Source organism: Pelophylax lessonae (assembly GCF_965119305.1).
Source record: "Pelophylax lessonae genome assembly, chromosome: 12".
NCBI classification, from domain to species: domain Eukaryota; kingdom Metazoa; phylum Chordata; class Amphibia; order Anura; family Ranidae; genus Pelophylax; species Pelophylax lessonae.
The window spans coordinates 126,931,128-126,951,183 of NC_138779.1; the positions used below are offsets into that span (position 1 = coordinate 126,931,128).

The 20,056-nt window shown below is 38.4% G+C and overlaps 1 protein-coding gene across 1 annotated transcript in view; it reads left to right on the plus strand.

Moving 5' to 3' along the window:
- MCAM (melanoma cell adhesion molecule) overlaps nucleotides 1–20,056 on the plus strand; it is a 148,289-nt gene that overhangs the window by 51,927 nt on the left and 76,306 nt on the right. Inside the window, exon 4 of the mRNA XM_082274546.1 lies at nucleotides 15,935–16,002. Within this exon, the coding sequence (XP_082130672.1) occupies nucleotides 15,935–16,002 (68 nt within the window). The remainder of the gene's footprint in view (nucleotides 1–15,934; nucleotides 16,003–20,056) is intronic.

Consider the following 20,056-nt stretch of genomic DNA (forward strand, 5'->3'; position numbering starts at 1 on the left):
TCTTGGACAATAAGCTAGGAAGGAAGTTGGAATGGTGATAATTAGGTTGAGAGATTGAAGGAGTAATGGGATCCACCATAACCATATTCTGGGAGAAGTAACAAGAAAAGTTTTTCCGTGGAAGGCCATAAACATCTGACATGTTTTAGCATTTGTCTAAAGCCTAGTACACATGGGCCAAATGGCTGCATTGGCCGGTTCCTATTGAACATTCAGCCCATTTGTCCAAAGACGCATAGCCAAAAAAGGTCTACTGATTGGCTCCCGATCAGGGCTCTCATCCAGTGACTAGGGTGTTGTAGTGGGGGGGGGGGGGGGGAATCCCCCTGTCAGAGCACAATACACAGCAGGGGAGATCGCTGTACTAACATCGCATAGTTAGTACAGCAGCTTCTCCTGAGCTGTCTGTTTTTTTTCATTCAGCCCTGCTAGGTTGAATGAAAAAAAAACTAGTAGTGTGTACCAGGTTTAAGGATGGGAGCAGAAGTTTCTGACTATTTGGTACCTCCAAACTAAAAACATTCTTATAAAGGTAAATTAAAAAGTTGTTCTTCTACTTAATGAATCCCTAAGCATAGCCTCAAACACAGGCTAAAGATGGTTCAAATCTCAGCCTGTTCAGCAGGGATCGGCTGAGATTCAAACCATCTATGGGCAGGCTGAATGTACCCAAGTCAATCCATTGATCGACTTGGATACAACAAGAATGTTGGATTTTCGGCATGTGATTATTGGCAGCAGCTATAACCTGTAGCAATAATCATATAATTACTATATTCTTCCGGCAGGGACAGCTCCCTGCTCCCCCCAGCTGGCATACCACAGTAGCTCTGTGGGAGGGATTCCATGTTAATTGGGGGATCTAGCAATTTGCAGGCTGCAGGAAAGAAAATTGCAACATCTAAGGCCTGCCTAAGGCCAAGTACACACAGGCCAAATATCAGCTGAAATCAACCGGTACAGTAGAAACCGGCAACTTTCGGCCCATGCGTACAGCTGCCTGTCCTACAGAAGGCGATCTCATGACCCGCTTCTGTTGAACAAGCATGCTAAAAAATCGTACAATGGTAAAAACGATCAGACGCCTTAGAAATTTTAAGGTAAGATCAATTAATTATACTTTGATGGAACACTCAGAAATGCTGCTGATCAGCTATAGATGAACTATGCATAGATAAAGGAATTGTAAAAATTCAGCGCAATATCTGTTGGTTCACCAATACTAAGATAAGTTATTATAGTACAATCCATGGGGCTCTGTGTAGAAGGTGCTATACCAATAAATAAAATTAAAAATATTGAATAAATCCGAAAAAATATATATATATATATAGTGCAGAATAGAAAAGTGCAAATGCAATATAACAATATAACACTGTTGCTGTGTCATATATTGTGCAAGAGGCAAAAAATATATGATAAATAGTAATCACAACCACAGCCCTCTGAAAACCTGCACAGCTAAAAAGTGCTAGTGCAATAAAATAATTTATGCTGTAATCACACCTGAAATAAATACAATGATTATTGAAAAGTGTGAATATATCAAAAATAAATAGTGTAGTAAAAAATGTGAATTATATTCCAAAGTTTATCATAAAAAAGTCCATTGAATAAATGACTATTTTATTAAATCAATAAAAATGTTACACTCACAAAGATGGTGTCTGCCTGACACTAGGAATCTGGACCTGTATGCTCCTCCAGGAGACACCATCTTTGTGAGTGTAAGATTTTTATTGACAAAGGAAAAGGAATTGGCAGCACTCCAGGTTGAGTCAAAATCCAGATTTATTGACTGGACATCCAAATATGACAATCGTGACATGGTAGACGCGTTTCACACACTGACTGTGTGCTTAATCATTAGAGTAATGATTAAGCACACAGTCAGTGTGTGAAACGCGTCTACCTTGTCACGATTGTCATATTTGGATGTCCAGTCAATAAATCTGGATTTTGACTCAGCCTGGAGTGCTGCCAATTCCTTTTCCTTTGTCAAGTTTTCACGGAGGCGAGCCGGGGCATGCACCGGTGTGAGTCATCAGGCAATAACACCACCTTGAGCAGTGAGTTCTTGTCTTTTCAATAACATTTTTTTTGATTTAATAAAATAGTCATATGGAATTACGCTATTGTGGGCATTCCTGTTTTCTTTCCTCCCTCATTTACACCATCCTTGATCCATCCGTTGTGAGCACAAATAATTGAAGAAGATTTATATATGTCTGGCCTCTGTTTTGGATGAGCGTTTCTGCTGGTTTTATAATTTTACCAGCTCCGCTTCTGGTGAGTTCTATCTAGCAGAATTAGTGGAGCACAGATGGTGGAAGTCGCTCACGCGTGGACACTGTGAACACCGATTTGGATTTCAGCACTATTTGCACTTTGTCACTGGATTTTTCTTTTTATATATGAACCTTTTTTATGATGAACTTTGGAATATAATTCACATCTTTTACTACACTATTTATTTTTGATATATTCACACTTTTTAATAAGCATTGTATTTATTTCAGGTGTGATTACAGCATAAATTATTTTATTGCACTAGCACTTTTTTGCTGTGCAGGTTTTCAGAGGGCTGTTTTTGTGATTGCTATTTATCATATATTTTTTGTCTCTTGCACAATATATGACACAGCAACAGTGTTATTTTAACATATTGGAATTTATGCACTAGCACTTTTTTGGTAATTATTGTCAGAATACCAGGTGATGTATTCGAACATATAGGAGTGGTATTTTGCATTTGCACTTTTTTATTCTGCACTATATATATATATATATATATATATTTTTTTTTTTTCGGATTTATTAGATATTTTTTATTTTATTTATTTGTATAGCACCTTATAAACAGAGCCCCACAGATTGTACTATAATAACTTATTATTGGTGAACCAACAGATATTGCGCTGAATTTTTACAATTCCTTTATGCTAGAAAAGCAGCATCTAACCGGCATCCGACCAGCAATTGCAGACAATAGTTGCGATTGCTGACCAGTATGTTTTTTTTGTTCATCCTGCTGGGTTGAACAAGTATTAGATAGACACATTGCTATCTTGCTTTTTAGTTGACCTTATTGCGAGCTGGAGGAATACTCTGACTTGCACTGCTATTTTCAGAGAATATTCTGAGTTGATTGATGAAGAGGTAACAAGCTAGATAGTTAAGCTTCACAAAGGCAGACAGTTTAGTCAGCGAGCCAAAAACAGATATCAGTACAAAAACAAGCACATGAGCAGTACGTTCATAACAATCATTCATCACTAGGCACATGCACTGACATCTCAAAATCTTGGGGGTGCCTGAAACCGCACACACTGACATTTGAGATCATGTGCATGGGTTATAGTGACAGATTGGCATAAATTCCCATGGACGTCATGGACGTCAGACCAATGCAACCCATCCTGCCATGTTTCTAACACAAAGCAAGGAGATATTTTCGTCCCATGCTGTATGGACAACATGAAGATTTTCCCTGAGCCCTTATCCTGTATTGCAGTTCTGACACTTTTGAAAAATCCTGCAAAGTGTTTTGCTGAGGTCAGTATAATCTGAGCCATCATGAGATGCAATATAAATAATAGGGTCAATAGGGATACATTATAGTGTCATACTAAGTTTTCTTTATTGACTAAGTCAGTGGTTTCCAAACCTTTTCCGTCGTGCCTCTTTTTGAAAGCAGTTGAAGGTTAATTTTTCCCCTGCATCCAGCTACAGCATATACGTAACATGAACATTAAAAACAAAAAAAAGGTTAAATGTTATTTTATTAAATTATAATACCACAAACAGCAACTACATGTTTCCTTTCACCTTTGTTTTTGTAACTTTTTATGTGCAGATAGAAAAGCAGGAGAACTCTAACAGACATGGGGACCAATTCCTATAACAGATACCTGATTTCTTTCCCCATCAACAGGCTTCCTATCAGTGGTGCATTTATCTTTTATTTATAGGGTTCAGACACCTGTCATCATAACTAACTCCGTGCAAGAACATCAAGTTCAAATAGAATTTGGGCTCACCTAAAATTGCTGCTAGAATCCACAGATGAAGGCACCTTTGGTATATGCTGTAACTGTAGTGGATGACAGCTCAACACTCGAGCACTACCCTGTTAGATTGCTACAGGACGCTGATACCTCTTTGACCATGCTACTTGCATTGGCACCACTGGACCAGGGACATGTCATGTACATCTACATATGCCCCCCCCCCCCACCCCCACAAGTTCCACTTTACCCATCAGCAGGGCTTCTGTTAGAAATCATGGGGGGGGGGGTCATTAAGCAGCCCGCCCAGGGCTGGGACAAGGGGTGGGCAGGAGGAGCGGTTGCCCTGGGTGCAATGGTTTATTGCAGGAAAGGAGGGGTGCCTTGACACTAACCCTAAGGGAAGGGGGGGGGCGCAGTTTGGCATCCTTGCCCTGGGCGCTGGATGACTTTGTCCTGGCACTGAGCCCACCTTACATATATTAAGACAATATTTACCCTAAAATCATTATTAGCAGACACAATCATAACATACCTTACAAAGATTAAACTGTATTGAGTTAAGAAATAAAGTTCTGTGTGTAAATGAGATCTTGGGGCTCATTCACTTAGGCGCTGTGAGTAAATCAGTGTGTTTTTTTCTTTTTTTAATGTGGCTTTTGCTGTGTGCAGGCAGCCTATGAGGATGCAATAGCTGTACCAACACAGCCGCAGGTCCTAATTTGACAGTCATGCACATGCAGGTGTATGGCCCCAAACACTGACAGTGTGCATTCGGGGCCATTCAGCCAATGCCTGCACACCTGTCAATGGAGGACCTGCGGTTGTGTTCATACAGCCGCTGCATTCTCATAGAGCAACAGATGGTTCCACCCACACTAACAAACCAATCTTTCACACTATATGGTCCAGAGAACCCATGTGAATTAGCCCTTAATTTTTTAAATTATTTTTTTACTATTTTATTAATGCTTTTTTACAATTTTTTAAATTATTTTTTACAATTTTTAAAAATTATTTTTTACAATTTGGTACTATTTTTTTTTCTACATTTTTTTCATGTTTTTTTTTTCACAAAGCTTTTGGTGGGGCTTGGGTGACCTTTGAGACAAAGAAAATAATTGAGGACACAGGTTCTTCAATTCCATTCACAATCTGAAACATAGAAAACACAGTTTACTATCCTTCAATTATGAATTTTTTACAATTTTATAATATTTTTTTACAATTTTTTACTTTTTTTTTTACATTATTTCATGTTTTTTTGTTTTTACAAAGCTTTTGGTGGGGCTTGGGTGACCTTTGAGACAAAGAAAAGAATTGAGGAAACAGGTTCTTCAATTCCTTTCTCTGGAGCCTTAGCTGCACTGAAGATGAATGAACAGGAGGCTCTTGTTCATTCACAATCTGAAACATAGAAAACACAGTTTACTATCCTTTAATTATGAATATACACAGAAGCAATCGATAACGATCACTCACTGTGTTCAATCACTAAATGAGGGGGCTGCTAAATGACATATTAACCAGCCCCTTCCCCCGCTCTCCATCTTTAACATTCTCCTGTGCACCCGCATCAGGCGCTGGGAGAGGGAAGCCGCAGTGCTGCAGGGGAGCACACAGGGGGGGCACACAGCGGGGGGAATCAGATGTGGACAGAACAGGGAGAGGGATCGGTATGACTGGGGGGACACTTACCAGAACAATGACCTGTGTGTCTCTCCCTGCAGCAGCTGAATGTCAGCGGGAAGGAGAGGGGGAGAAACCTGCTTTCAGCTTCAACAGAAAGCCACGCAGGGCACCGATCCTGTAATTGCCCCCGCTGCACCGGTTCCCCTCTTTGTATTGCCCACATCTGATTCCCCCTGCTGTCCCGGCTCCCCTCTGTGCCTAGCCTCCCTACAGGAGGGCCGGTAGTATCCCCTTATCGGTGGCCCTGCTCACCAGTATAAGATTGGCTGGCCTATATTTATATGAAATTTGACTTAATTAATGTAATTCATACAATAAAAAATATAGATATCCACAAATGAATGGGAGAACAAAGAGAGGACTGGGAGAAGCCATAAAGTTCTATACAGTGATGCTCTCTATAAATATAAGAGCATCTTGACATATTATTTTAAAGGGGCGTGTGGAAAGCCCATGAGCTCTAAGCAGTTAAACCAGCAGAGCTGAAGCCAAGAGGTCATAGAGAGTCCCAGGTTCTAAGCTGTGCCTGCACAACAGCTGGAATAACTTCTGGAAAAGCCATGAGACGTATTGTTTTGGAAGTGTGCACACTGGCACTATTTTTAACATGCAAATTTAGAGTGTTTTCATTAAAAAAGAAAAAATTAGTTCTACTTTAGTATTGAAGAAAGAATTCCGCGCTAATGGATCTAATTGTGTGGTTGGCTGCAGCCTACCCCAAAAATATAGTAAAACTATATCTGAAAGTGGAGAAGATATTAGGGTAATTGGCGCTGCCAAATGCTAAATTAAAATGTAAAAGTGTGTCTCATAGATCTAGGTACATTAAAATGTAACTAATGGTCTTGATGGTAAGCCACAATGAATATTTGAAGATGTCAATAAATTAATAATAAAAATTGACCATTCATCAATAAATATCACAAATAAATACTTGGTAGCAATACATTAATAAGGCAACCCAATCAATAAAAGCAGTGAAGTATCTCAAAGTTCAAAGGGTAGTGACTCTTAAAACAATTGGTGTGAACACTAGGTGGCAGTGTTGATCAAAATTAAGTAGAGATGTCTGAGTGACTGGAAAGTGCCAGGTGCTATAATTAAGTCACAAATCTAAGTGAAGTGCCAAAAAATGGGTGTCTAAGTGAAATCAAATAAATATAGAAACAAGCCAAGTAGTATAAAAATGCATATGATGTGCCAAGTGGATGATAAAAAACAATTAAATAGGTGAATTTATAGTGGTTGAATAAATATTAATATAAATAATAATAAATTAGTCCATGTTAAAAATGAAAAAAAGTCCAAAGCAAAATATATGCTCAATATAATAGTCCAAAAACGTGCAATATGGTGATAGGACGTGCCAAAGAAAATCGCATGGATAGAGGGGGTGTCTCCTGGTGTGGATCAGGATGTGGGTGCTGGGTGAGGGAATTCCGTGCTCCCCTTCCTAAAAAGCCCGCACTCACCAGAGAGCGGCACCCCTACAGGGGTAACCAGCGTTGGATAATTGGGGTAAACCCCGATGAACCTCGGTGAGCCTCTCCTTTCCTGGTGGGACCAGTGGTATTTCCTCCCTCAAATGGTAGGTAATGGGGATGAGCGATGTACAAATAGGGTAATGAGCAGCGCTCCAGCAAGGATGATGTCCGGGATTATATGGGTAAAGAAACACTCATATAGTGAAGTACCGTAATGTATATTCTTTTATTAAACAGATAAAATCAAGTACTCACATTTAAAAACCGGATAAAACGTCTGTAAGAAAGTAGGGACCGCGAACCCCTCGTATAGCGGTATATCCGGACGCCGTGCGCCTCAACGGCCGGATGTGCGTCTCAAGGTGCGGAACTGACGTGCCTACGCTCTACGCGTTTCGTCATAAGACTGACGTCATCAGGAGCAGCGTGAGGCTACGTGAGTCCCGCTAGTATAAATCCTAAAACGTTGCCCGGCAACCGGAACAAGCGCCCAATCAGAAAAAGTATACTAGCGCGTCATCAGTTGGTGGGCAGATGTGGTTAATGCAAAACTGCATAGAACTTGAAGCTCCACCCGAATTGGATTTTTCGACCAATGGGTTTTTAAATAGAGCCATAATCAGCAGTTGCTATGTAAAAGAGGAAAAACTGTTTATTTATTTACCGATAATTTAAATAGGTGACAGAGGAATATGTCGGGACCGTCCGAATTAGTGGTTGAGTATTAAGTGATAAATATGAGGAATTAAAATAAAAGAACCATTAAAAGATAAAAGATATAATCGGGAAGATAAAAACTTTGTCATATGTGTTTTGAATCTAATTAAAACCTATGATACAAATGGTAAGTATTAAGGAGAAAGGTAAAAAATTGTCTATATGTATATATATGTTATAAGACTAAGTATACGGTAAAAGTGGGCATATATAAAGAGAATAAAATGTGAAATTGATGTAATATTGTGGCTTAAAATATGATAATATAATTACAATATAGTTCCAATGGCCTAATTAGTCTGGTGATGGCACTAATGACAAGGGGAATATTACAACTTTTCTAATTCTCTAAATACAAAAGCCAAGTTGAGTAAGTGTATATACTATTATAATACAGTATATTAGCGGGAATAAATATATTAAATAATGAGTCTTATAAAAGGGATAATATAGACCTCTAGCTATGTATAAACAACTAATAATAACATATTAAATGTAAAATGACCCAAATGATGTTTAAAAATGGTAATGGTGTTAGAAATACAAGGGATCTTGTATATGCATCGGGATACCATGAGTATCACGGTGTAATGTATATTATTATTAATGAGATATTGGAAGGCAATTGTGTTCCTGTGGACAGGCAACTGTGATACATACTATATAAAACAAATAGCAGAAAAAATGATAACAGGATATCATATAAGTATGCATAAAGGCATATATATCATTATTAAATATCTCATGTGCTAATACCTAGGTGACATGTGGTATACCATAAAGACCAAACCATAAATAACAATTAAATTGGTTCAAAGGGTGTGTCAAAAAATAAAATAAAATAAAAATAATAAGCTGTAGTGTGTTGCACTGTATAGTGTTAATCTCTGTTTTATCTAAATGTGCTCGATGGTGAGACCAAGATAAAGTGGATTATTGACAAGTATATTAGTGAATGATTCTATAGTGATGGGTGTATCTATATTAAGATATTAGTATGTGAAAGGAGTGGTATATAAAAAATATGTATAAGTGTTGCCATATAGTGATGTTAGTCCAATTGGAGCTTAAGACCACTGATATTGGTAAATTAAGAACATAGAAAAACTTTATTAAAAAGACTAAAAACGTGTAGCTGCACTAAAAATCAGAGATAAAGCAATTCAAGTCAATATCAAGGTTAAGTCCTCCGGGTTGAAGAGATTCGAGCAAGTAAATCCACTTAGTTTCGTTTTGTGAGATTTTTCTAGTTTTATTCTCACCTCTCCAATGTTCCTTTATACTGTCTATACCATAGAAAATCAGCCCTCTAGGGTTCCGATTGTGAACCTCCTTAAAATGTCTTGATAAACTGTGTTTGGGAAAACCCCTCTTTATATTTCCAATATGTTCTCTGATACGAACCATTAAAGGCCTAGTGGTCCTCCCTATATATTGAAGTTTACAAGGACATTCGACAATATAAGTTACATGTGTACTATGGCATGTGATCAGATTTTTTATTTTAAAAGTTTTCTTGTTTACATTGGACTTAAATTGTGTGATCTTCTTTTTCTGTGCTGTGTTATTTCTGCAGGCTAAACAATTACGACAGCGAACGAATCCTTTCATATCTGGAAAGAGTTTCACTTCCTTTGGGGGATTAATGACATTATGAACAAGTCTGTTTCTCAGTGTAGGTGCCCTACGATATATAAATTTCGGCCTACTTGGTAATATTTTGGAGAAGACTTTGTCCGATTTTAAAATAGGCCAGTACTTTTTAAAAATCTTTTCTAATGACTTATATTGTTTATTAAAACCAGTTATAAAAGCATATTCCAAGTTGTTGTCATTATTTCGAATTTTCGTTTTTAATAGTTCGTCTCTAGGCATATTTTTAATATTATCTATTGTTTTCTCCAAAATCAGTCTGTCGTATCCTTTTTCCTCAAATCGTTTAGTTAGTTTTTCTGCTTGTGTCTCGAAATCCTCAATATTAGTGCAATTTCTTCTAATCCTCATGTATTGTCCTTTGGGTATGTTTTGTTTCCATTTTGGATGGTGGCAGCTGGAGGTCGGGATATAACCATTTTTATCCGTGGGCTTAAAAAAGGTTCTGGTCTGTATTCTGTCTTCCTTTTTGAAAATCTGTAAATCCAAAAAATCGATTTGTTGTTGGTCATAATTGGCTGTAAATTTAATCCCATAGGGGTTATTATTAAGTTGTTCTATAAAATTGTCTAAAGTGTCTTGTGCTCCTTCCCATACTAAAAAAATGTCATCTATGTATCTACGGTAAAACTGTAATTGTGGAATATTTTTTCCGTAGACCATCCTCTCCTCTAGCATATTCATAAAAATGTTGGCCACGCTGGGGGCATAACGTGCCCCCATGGCCACACCTTTTGTTTGTAGATAAAATGTCTTGTTATACCAGAAATAGTTTTTCTCCATGGCAAGTTGTAGTCCTTCTAAAATGTAGTTGATCTGTACTTGTCTTAGGTCTGTTTCCTCCGATAAAGCCTTTCTAACACTCTCAATTCCATCCTTCTGGTCTATGCTGGTGTAAAGTGAATTTGCGTCAATAGTCACCAGGATCTGTGTTTCTGTTGTTGTAAATCCTTGCAATTCTTTGATCAGTTGGGTGCTATCTTTTAAATATGATGTTCCGTTACTAACTAGTGGTTGAAGAAATGTATCCAAATATTCACCAAGTCGTGAGAAAAGTGACTCGATCCCGCTAACTATTGGCCTCCCTGGTGGTTTGTCCAACCTTTTGTGAAGTTTGGGGAGATAGTAGATGACGGGTGTCTTTGCTGCTTTTGGGAGTAGGTATGTGGCTTCCTTTTCTGTTAGTATTCCCAATTTCGTGCCTTTCTTGATGTAGGCTTCTAATTTTTTCTTGTATTCCCTCTTTGGGTTCTTGGATAATTGTTTATATGTACCAGGAACACTCAAGAGATTATGCATCTCATTTTCATAATCCTGTTTTCTAATAATCACAAGACCCCCTCCCTTGTCGGCTGGGCGTATAATCACATTTTTCTTCTTTTCAATTTCTGCTATGGTATTCCAGATTTTATTTTCTTTATTGTTATATGTTTTTAGGTTCTTAATATCATGTTCTACCATCTTCTTGAATGCCTGCATGCATTCATTATTTGGAACTTTGGGGTTGAAAGTGGAGCGGTTCCTTAATTTGGTATGTTTAAAAGAGTCGTTGTTGTCGGTGGCCCTCTGAGTTCCATTCATGTTAATGAACTTTTTAATATTTAATTTCCTTAAAAATCTCTGTACATCAATATATGCTTCAAATTTGTCTAAATTCTTGTTGGGGGCATACTTTAATCCTAAATCTAAAATTTCTAATTCCTCTTGTGTAAAAACAGTGTCAGTGAGATTAAAAATTCCTTCTCCTAATATTCTCTTCTTCGTTTTCTTTCTCCCCCCACGTTTCCCTCTGGTCCGTTTCCTCCTTCCCATCGGTTGTTCCAAGTATTCGGCCTCCCAATATTCTGTTGGAAAGAGTTGGGATTCCTCCAACCTCTCTGGTATGGTATTCCTTGGTGGTAGGTGTTGCCTATAGGTCTGTTGTAATCCATGGGTCTTGGGGGTCCTCTCCAGTTTTGTACTCGTGGTTGGTTGTACCAACCTCCCTGTCTGGGGGGTCTCCCTCTGTTTCTTCCTTGAAAAAAATTCCCTTGTTCATAGGGTCCTTCATTCCTCCTGAATCCTCGGGGTGGGTAGGATCCCCTCTCCATCAAGGGAGAGAATCTATTTGAAGTGGGAATCTGATATCTTGGAGACTCGTAATTTTGGGGGTGTTGATATCTTGGAGATTCATATCTTTGGGGGTATTGGTATCTTGGAGATTCGTATCTCTGGTTGAACGGTCTCCTTGGTTGGTTTCCACGGGGTGTTCTAGGGGGTTCATAGTTTTCCCTGGTTCTCGGTGTTTCCTCTACACGGCTCTCTACGTCCCTCATTGGTCTGAAGGAAAATTCTCTCGGAGTTCTGGGAGTAGGTGCTTCAGATTCGTCCTCTTCTTCGTCTTCATCGGGTGTAGTTTCTCTAGATCCGGTAGGTGGTAAGGTGTTATCTGTAACTTCCATATTCTCATCCACTATGGAGCTTTGCCATTTATAGACCTTGTTATTTTTATAGTCCAGAATATCTCTATTAAATTTCTTCTGTTTTTTCGCTTGTAAGTCTTTATCATACTTGGCTATAATTGTGGATAGTTCTTTCTCTTTTTCTTTATATTCATTTTGTGTCGAAAAAGGCGTGAGGAGGGTCTTTAGTCTGGTGATGTTGGTTTCTACTTCCTTTAATTTAAATTTTCTTCTTCCAATGATTTGTGTCAATAATTCTGACTCACATCTGTTAAAAACTTGGAACCATTCTTCCATTAGGCCTGGATCGTATATACCGCTATACGAGGGGTTCGCGGTCCCTACTTTCTTACAGACGTTTTATCCGGTTTTTAAATGTGAGTACTTGATTTTATCTGTTTAATAAAAGAATATACATTACGGTACTTCACTATATGAGTGTTTCTTTACCCATATAATCCCGGACATCATCCTTGCTGGAGCGCTGCTCATTACCCTATTTGTACATCGCTCATCCCCATTACCTACCATTTGAGGGAGGAAATACCACTGGTCCCACCAGGAAAGGAGAGGCTCACCGAGGTTCATCGGGGTTTACCCCAATTATCCAACGCTGGTTACCCCTGTAGGGGTGCCGCTCTCTGGTGAGTGCGGGCTTTTTAGGAAGGGGAGCACGGAATTCCCTCACCCAGCACCCACATCCTGATCCACACCAGGAGACACCCCCTCTATCCATGCGATTTTCTTTGGCACGTCCTATCACCATATTGCACGTTTTTGGACTATTATATTGAGCATATATTTTGCTTTGGACTTTTTTTCATTTTTAACATGGACTAATTTATTATTATTTATATTAATATTTATTCAACCACTATAAATTCACCTATTTAATTGTTTTTTATCATCCACTTGGCACATCATATGCATTTTTATACTACTTGGCTTGTTTCTATATTTATTTGATTTCACTTAGACACCCATTTTTTGGCACTTCACTTAGATTTGTGACTTAATTATAGCACCTGGCACTTTCCAGTCACTCAGACATCTCTACTTAATTTTGATCAACACTGCCACCTAGTGTTCACACCAATTGTTTTAAGAGTCACTACCCTTTGAACTTTGAGATACTTCACTGCTTTTATTGATTGGGTTGCCTTATTAATGTATTGCTACCAAGTATTTATTTGTGATATTTATTGATGAATGGTCAATTTTTATTATTAATTTATTGACATCTTCAAATATTCATTGTGGCTTACCATCAAGACCATTAGTTACATTTTAATGTACCTAGATCTATGAGACACACTTTTACATTTTAATTTAGCATTTGGCAGCGCCAATTACCCTAATATCTTCTCCACTAGTTCTACTTTAGGGTCGTAATTTCAGGGGTGGGAAGTTCTGCAGTGGGATTTGTCCCCTGGCAGCTGGTGGAATGACTGCTGCAGTGAGAATAGTAGGACAAGGAAGGCAAGGCTGGTGAAGGGAATCTATTATTAGGACAGATAGGGCGAGCTATCATCCAGACTGTGAAAGTGAAACATTGTGTTGTGTCCAAATGAAGCATATCAAGGATTGTCAGATTGTTGAGTAGGGCTGGGAAGGACACAGTATCAAATTAAGGAAAAAGAGAAAGTCCTCAAAAAAATTTTAGGTAAAAAGGATATACTGTATACCAGGGGTCTCCAAACTTTCTAAACAAAGGGCCGGTTTATTGTTCTTCAGACTTTAAGAGGGCTGGACTGTGACCAGTGGAAGTTTTCCTGGCATCAGTGGGAGTAAACATCACCACATTTGGCATTAGGGGAAGGAATAGTTCCCCATCATTGGTATCATAGGGATAAATAGTGCCCCATTATTGGTGTCAGTGGGAGAAATGATGTCCTATTGTTGTCAGATGGCAGAAAAGTGTCTCATATACATGAGAGGAATAGCGCCCCAAGGGCCGGATAAGGGCAAGCAAAGGGCCAGATCTGGCCCTCGGGCCACAGTTGGGAGATCACTGCTGTATACTCATATTTTGGACTTCCTAGGTAGGTATTTTGGGTTTGTTACAAGCCAACTCATATAAAGAATACTGGAGATGTTCAAAAGCTGCTACTAGTTGAAAAGACATCAGACAGAAATGTAGCCCTTATGAACGATTTCCTAATTTCAGACACCAACTGGGAGATTGAAGCTGGGGACTTAGGCATATGATGTGCATTTTAGGGAACAAAAGAAACCATGAATGCAATATGGCAACATTTGAGTTAATATTAAATAAAAAGAGGGTTACAAAAATGTATCATCTGTTGGAAAGTGAATTCTAATCAACTCAGAGAAGCACTTTTGTTGGCTGAGAACGTACTGTTAGAGACATGGAAACCAAAAGAGAATTTTTAAAGAATATTTGGAGAAAATACTGTAAAAACTACACTGCTGTGGGAAAAAAATCTCTAGGAATAAAAGAAAACATGTTTGACTTAGTAGGGCAGCTTTAGATATGATAAGGCAGAAAAGGAAACCATTTTAATTCCTCAGGGTTGAGGTTACTAATATTTAATTAATGAAACATAAGGAATGCAATGACAACGACATAAAGGGAAACAATGAATGCAGACTGAATTTAGAAAAAAAAAAAAAAATGATTGCCTAGGATAATAAAATAAAGCTGAACTCTGAAAAATGCATCTCCCGTCTATGACCTTAAGCATTCACTAAATGTTAATTGTAGTCCTTTAGTTTTGTTAGAGGCTGCACTTGAGGCCTGCTAGATCAAGAAAGTTCACCAACATTGATCCAGACTGTATGAAAAACATTCTCTCCTATGAATTATATAGAATATATAGTAAATTGCAGCCTTTAATGGGTTTTAAAAAAATGATTGCCTAGGATATTAAAATAAAGCCGAACTATATATATATTTTAGATACCATACTGGATAAGTAAGATAGCCCTAAAATATGTATACTGTGTGTCGATGGCTGCTGCATAATATAAAAATCATACCTTGCTGCAATCTGGCTCCTACACACAGCACAGGATTTTCAGGGGGTACAGGAAGTAGAGATGCAGCTACCGCAATGAAGGGCTCCAGTTGTATCTTCACATCCTCATTTTTCCTCATCCATTCACAAAAAGCTTGCTTTATTTTTCACAAAATACAAGGAGTTCTGTGAATGAAGGACGGGAGGGGAGTGAAGGGGCGGGCATGCATCATGATCTCTACAATATATATTTAAGGGCTTATGCAATGATCTGTAGCAGTAAGGTAAATGCATCTCCCATCTATGAATATCTGCTAAAGCTATTTACTAAATGTTACTTGGGGTCCTTTAGCAATGTTAGAGGCCGCACTTGAGCCCTGCTTTATCAAGAAGGTTGACCAACGTTGATCCAGACTGTATAAAAAAGCATTGTCTCCTATAAATGAAATGAAATATATAGAAATAAATTGCAACCTTTAATGGGGAAAAAAAAATCACTTTATGGTGTAATTGTACCTTCATCTACTATGTACACATGTGGAAATGTGTGGCTATTCCCATTTTTGCCATAAAAATCTAAATTAAACAATGTTTGCCTGCTCTGCTTATGTATGAGCTGTGTGATATAGTGGAAGACTGTGGCACAGGTTTAGTTTATAGGTTTTTGTTCAAAGTGTTAAAGGCTGGAAAGTTGCTATTTTACGTAATAGTCACATTACCCTGGAAAAAAAGTAAATGGTATTGTTAATTGTCTTTTTTTTTTTAAATTAATTATCTTAAATAAAACAGTTTGCGTTAATGAAATTGTATTTGTATTGTATAAGATATTCAGTAAGTGTGTATTTCAGTTCATAGTATCTGGTCTTGGTTAGTTGATTTGGTAAGTATGTATTTATTTAAATATGTTGTAAACACATGCTTTATTATGTTGCATGTTTTATTTTGTTTCTTTCTTTATTTAGAGAGTCCATCAGTACCAGAACTAAAAATGGAACAGAATGGAATATCAGTGACAAATGAATCTGTCCAGGTAAATGTAAAAGCAAAAATGTATTAGTATTTTATATTTATAAGAAGAGAGGTAAATAGGGTCACAAGAAATCCTGTCTGAACAGTAAGAGCCGGTTCACACTGGGGCGACCTGTCAGGCGACCTGTCAGGCGATCTGGTCGCCTGACAGGTCGCCATAGGTCGCCTGCCATAGAGAAGCTGTGGACCCGTTCTAATAGGAGCGACACAAGTCGCTCCGACTTAGAAAAAGGGTCCGTAGCTTCTTTGGGGCCACCCGGAGCGACCTGCATTGACTTCAATGTTATGAAGTCCGTGCCGGCCGCTCCGAGGTCGCGGTGCGAGCTGCGCGCCGTGACCTGTGAGGTCGCCCTGGCAAGTCGGATTGCTCTAATGTGAACCGGCTCTTAAAGAAAATCACAAGGCAAAAAAGACCAACACAAAGGGGTTGATTTACTGAAGGCAAACAAACTGTGCACTTTGCAACGTGCAGTTGAACTCGGCATGGGCAATTGCTCCACATCTTAGTAAATGAGGTAAAACTTAATTTTACAAAGAATACCCAATCACGTGCAAGGAAAAAAAAAAAACAAACCTGCATTTTTGCTTGCACCTGATTGGATGATGGAAGTCAGCAAAGCTTCTGCTCATTTACTAAGCTCTGGAGCAACTGTACTTGCGGAGTGCAACTCCATTTTACAACGTGCACAGTCTATTTGCCTTTAGTAAATCAACCCCAAAGTGTTATCACAGAGTGATGTATACAGCCTTCAGGTATCCTTCAGAACTGTCAAAAATAATTAACAAGCAACAAAAAAGAGTATGGGTTGATTTGCTGAAGGCAAATAAGCTTTTCACTTTGCAAGGGATGTTGCACTTTGCAAGTGAATTTTCTCAAGAGTTTACTATATATAGATATTATATATCCATCATGTAGCCATCATACTGTACCCTGAGCCTCACAACTCTCATCATAAATAGCCAGCCTTCAACGTACAAGGCTCACTAGCTACAAAAGCTTTGCAATTCGCCAGTTCTTTACCCAAAAATGTGGCCACAGAAGCAACCCTTGGGCATTCTGTTGTATATTATATTATATTATATTATATTATATTATATTATATTATATTATATTATATTATATTATATTATATTATAATATATTCATTTATTTATTTATTTTATGGATTGTACTTGATGAACACCAGTTTGATAGATATGCCCATCTACCTTTTATGTCCATCATGCTATTCAGACTTCACACATTCTTTCCCAGAATGACACTATGAATTAGGTAAATGTAGAGCGGATCCTCCTCACTAAGCTGAACAGTGGTAGTGTGTCACAGTCCCTGGAAGCATCATAGAAGTATTCTGGCACAGTCCCCATTTGGTGATTCATACAGAGGAAATGTTCTTCTGGCAAGCACTCAGTGGGGGTCCCATAACTGGTAGCAACTGCTGACAAACCACAGCGATGAGACAAGATGGGTAGATAAGATAAATAGGAGCATACTGGCCTTCACTTGGAAACATTACAGATATAACAAAATTGTTTATAGGTTATTTAAGTACAGAAATCTTGACTTGAGATCACTAGTACTCTCTCAGTTCACTTTCCCTTCGATAATATATTTTGTTTTACCATTCTAAAACAATGCAGTATTATGTAGCAAAGCTTAATAAATGGGACATACTTGTGTTCCCTCCAGTCACCAAACCTATAGCAAGGAGAAGATGTAAAAATTAGAATGTGTTTCAAAGTGTCCCCAACATCTTATCTGTGTGAAGTGTATCTAAGCCCCATTTTTTTTTAGTTTTGGATTGAGTAGGGCAGGATTAAAATCTGTCTGTGTCCCCGCTAGAAATACTTACTCTGTTTGTCCTGGGGACCACCAACAATGGGACTGCAATTAATGGATGCTGAGTTGTTACCAAAACAGCAATAAAAGGGAGATCTAATGGGGACACTTGATTCAATGACAACTGTCTAATGGGATACTTTCCCTTTACCTTAGAGAGATTTCCTCCCACTTTCTGTTGCATTTACAGGGGAGAATGTAAAGAACAGTTTCTACAATTGGACACAGATGGCAAAAAACAGGGGTTTTAAAAATTGTATCTTACTCTATCCAACATGAATCCTACATGAATCCTCGATCCTAACTAGATACATTCACAAGCATAAAACCTAATACGACCCTTAAGATCAACCCTTAACTCTTATGCCCCGTACACACGTGCAGATTATCTGAAGACTTTTGTCTGTAGACTTACCAAAACCATATAATATGAGGTCAAACCTAAACACTTTCAATTTGTATGCAATCCGGCAGGCCCTTGCACTACATAGAAAAGGTAAATCTGCAGACAAAAGTCTTCAGATAATCTGCACGTGTGTACGGGGCATAAATCTTCACCCTACCAAAAAATCTTAAACTGGTTCTAAAGTTACGAGGTTTTTTACCTAAGTGCATTCTATGCATTATGGTAAAAAACCTTCTGCACTCCCCCCCCCTCCCCTCAGCCCTCCCTAAATAGTTACCTGAGCCACGTCTTGATCCAGCGAAGTGCTGGATCAAGTCTGTTGCTGGATCAAGTCCATTGGCTCCTGCTGCTGTCAATCACAGCCAGTGAGTGAGTAGGGTACTGGGGAGTCAAATTCTGCATGTCTTATGGACTCAGTAGCGAGCACCCATAATTGCCTCTATAGCAAGTGGCTTGCCAGGGGGGCACTTGGCAATGGGGGAGGGGCAGGAGGTTCCGGCTGGGGACCTGAGAAGAGGAGGATGTGGGCTTCCCTGCACAAAACCATTGCAGCCCTGATGCAAGTGGTAGGCTGTCTATTGGGAGTTATGAAATTATCAAAAGAATCTTCGGCCATTGCCTAATATTATGGTTTTTTTTTTATGTATATTTCAGCCTGGATGATGGAAATGCTATTGGTGTGATATGTCTAAGTTTAGCAAAATCATATGATCGGTCCCTCATAATATCTCTGTGTATCAAATGTTGAGAATTTTAGGAATAGTGGGGATCGTATAAATCTCCTTATTAGAGTGACCGAACAAAATGGTTTTGTTGTTTCTTTTCTAGCAATGTTTCTAAGCTGCATTCTAGACACACCTAGTGTAACCTAACTCTGTGAGCATATTGATTTTATAATGGACAATAATATACACTAGAATGTACTGTTCTATACTGCTATTGACTACATGTCATCTTACTTTAAATACTGTGGTGCATACACATATTTTTATAAGAAGTAAAATTAGTTAAGGAACAAAAATTGCAGCAGTTTGCTAGAAGCTGAACATGATGGACATGTGTCTTTTTCAGCCTGGTCAGCTATTCTTATTATTTTAGTCTTAAAAAGTGTCTAAATATGAAACAATGTTGTACTTCAACTAAAGTACTAATGAACGGGTACAATTACAATCTCCAGACTAACACATTCAGATACAAGAAACGGGAGATGAGGGACCTGCCCAAACGAGTGTAAAATCTAAGACGGAAGAAATTTAGCAGCTTCAGTATGTGTTGGTCAACTTGGCTATAACATTGTTCTTAAAGTCCAGACCATACACTTAATATTTAGATAATGACATGACTAGTATCTCCGGCCCCTTTGCATTTAGCTTTTGGCCAGAGAATCTCTTGGCTGCCAGGTGAATGAAGCCAAGGATAGAGCCCTGTTCAGGAAGGTCTAACATTAATGAAGGCTTCCCGCACAGACATGCCCCACTTTAATCACTGTCATCTCTCTGTATGCCAGCTCAGAGCTGGTCTTAATTACTGATAGCTTGCTTACTTACAAATTAATGTTAATACTTATTGAATCTGTCAAAGCTATAGTGACAATTTTCCAAAGTGACAGCACCTGAATTTGTTGTACGTGATAGTACTGCTACTGAAACTGGTGCAAGTACATAGTTACATAGTAGTTGAGGTTGAATAAAGACTATAGTCCATAAAGTTCAACCTGTGTAGGTGTGTGTGGATGCAATCATCTCACATACCCTTGTATGTTATGATCCTTGAGATGTACGTCCAAGAGTCTTTTAAAAATAGCCATAC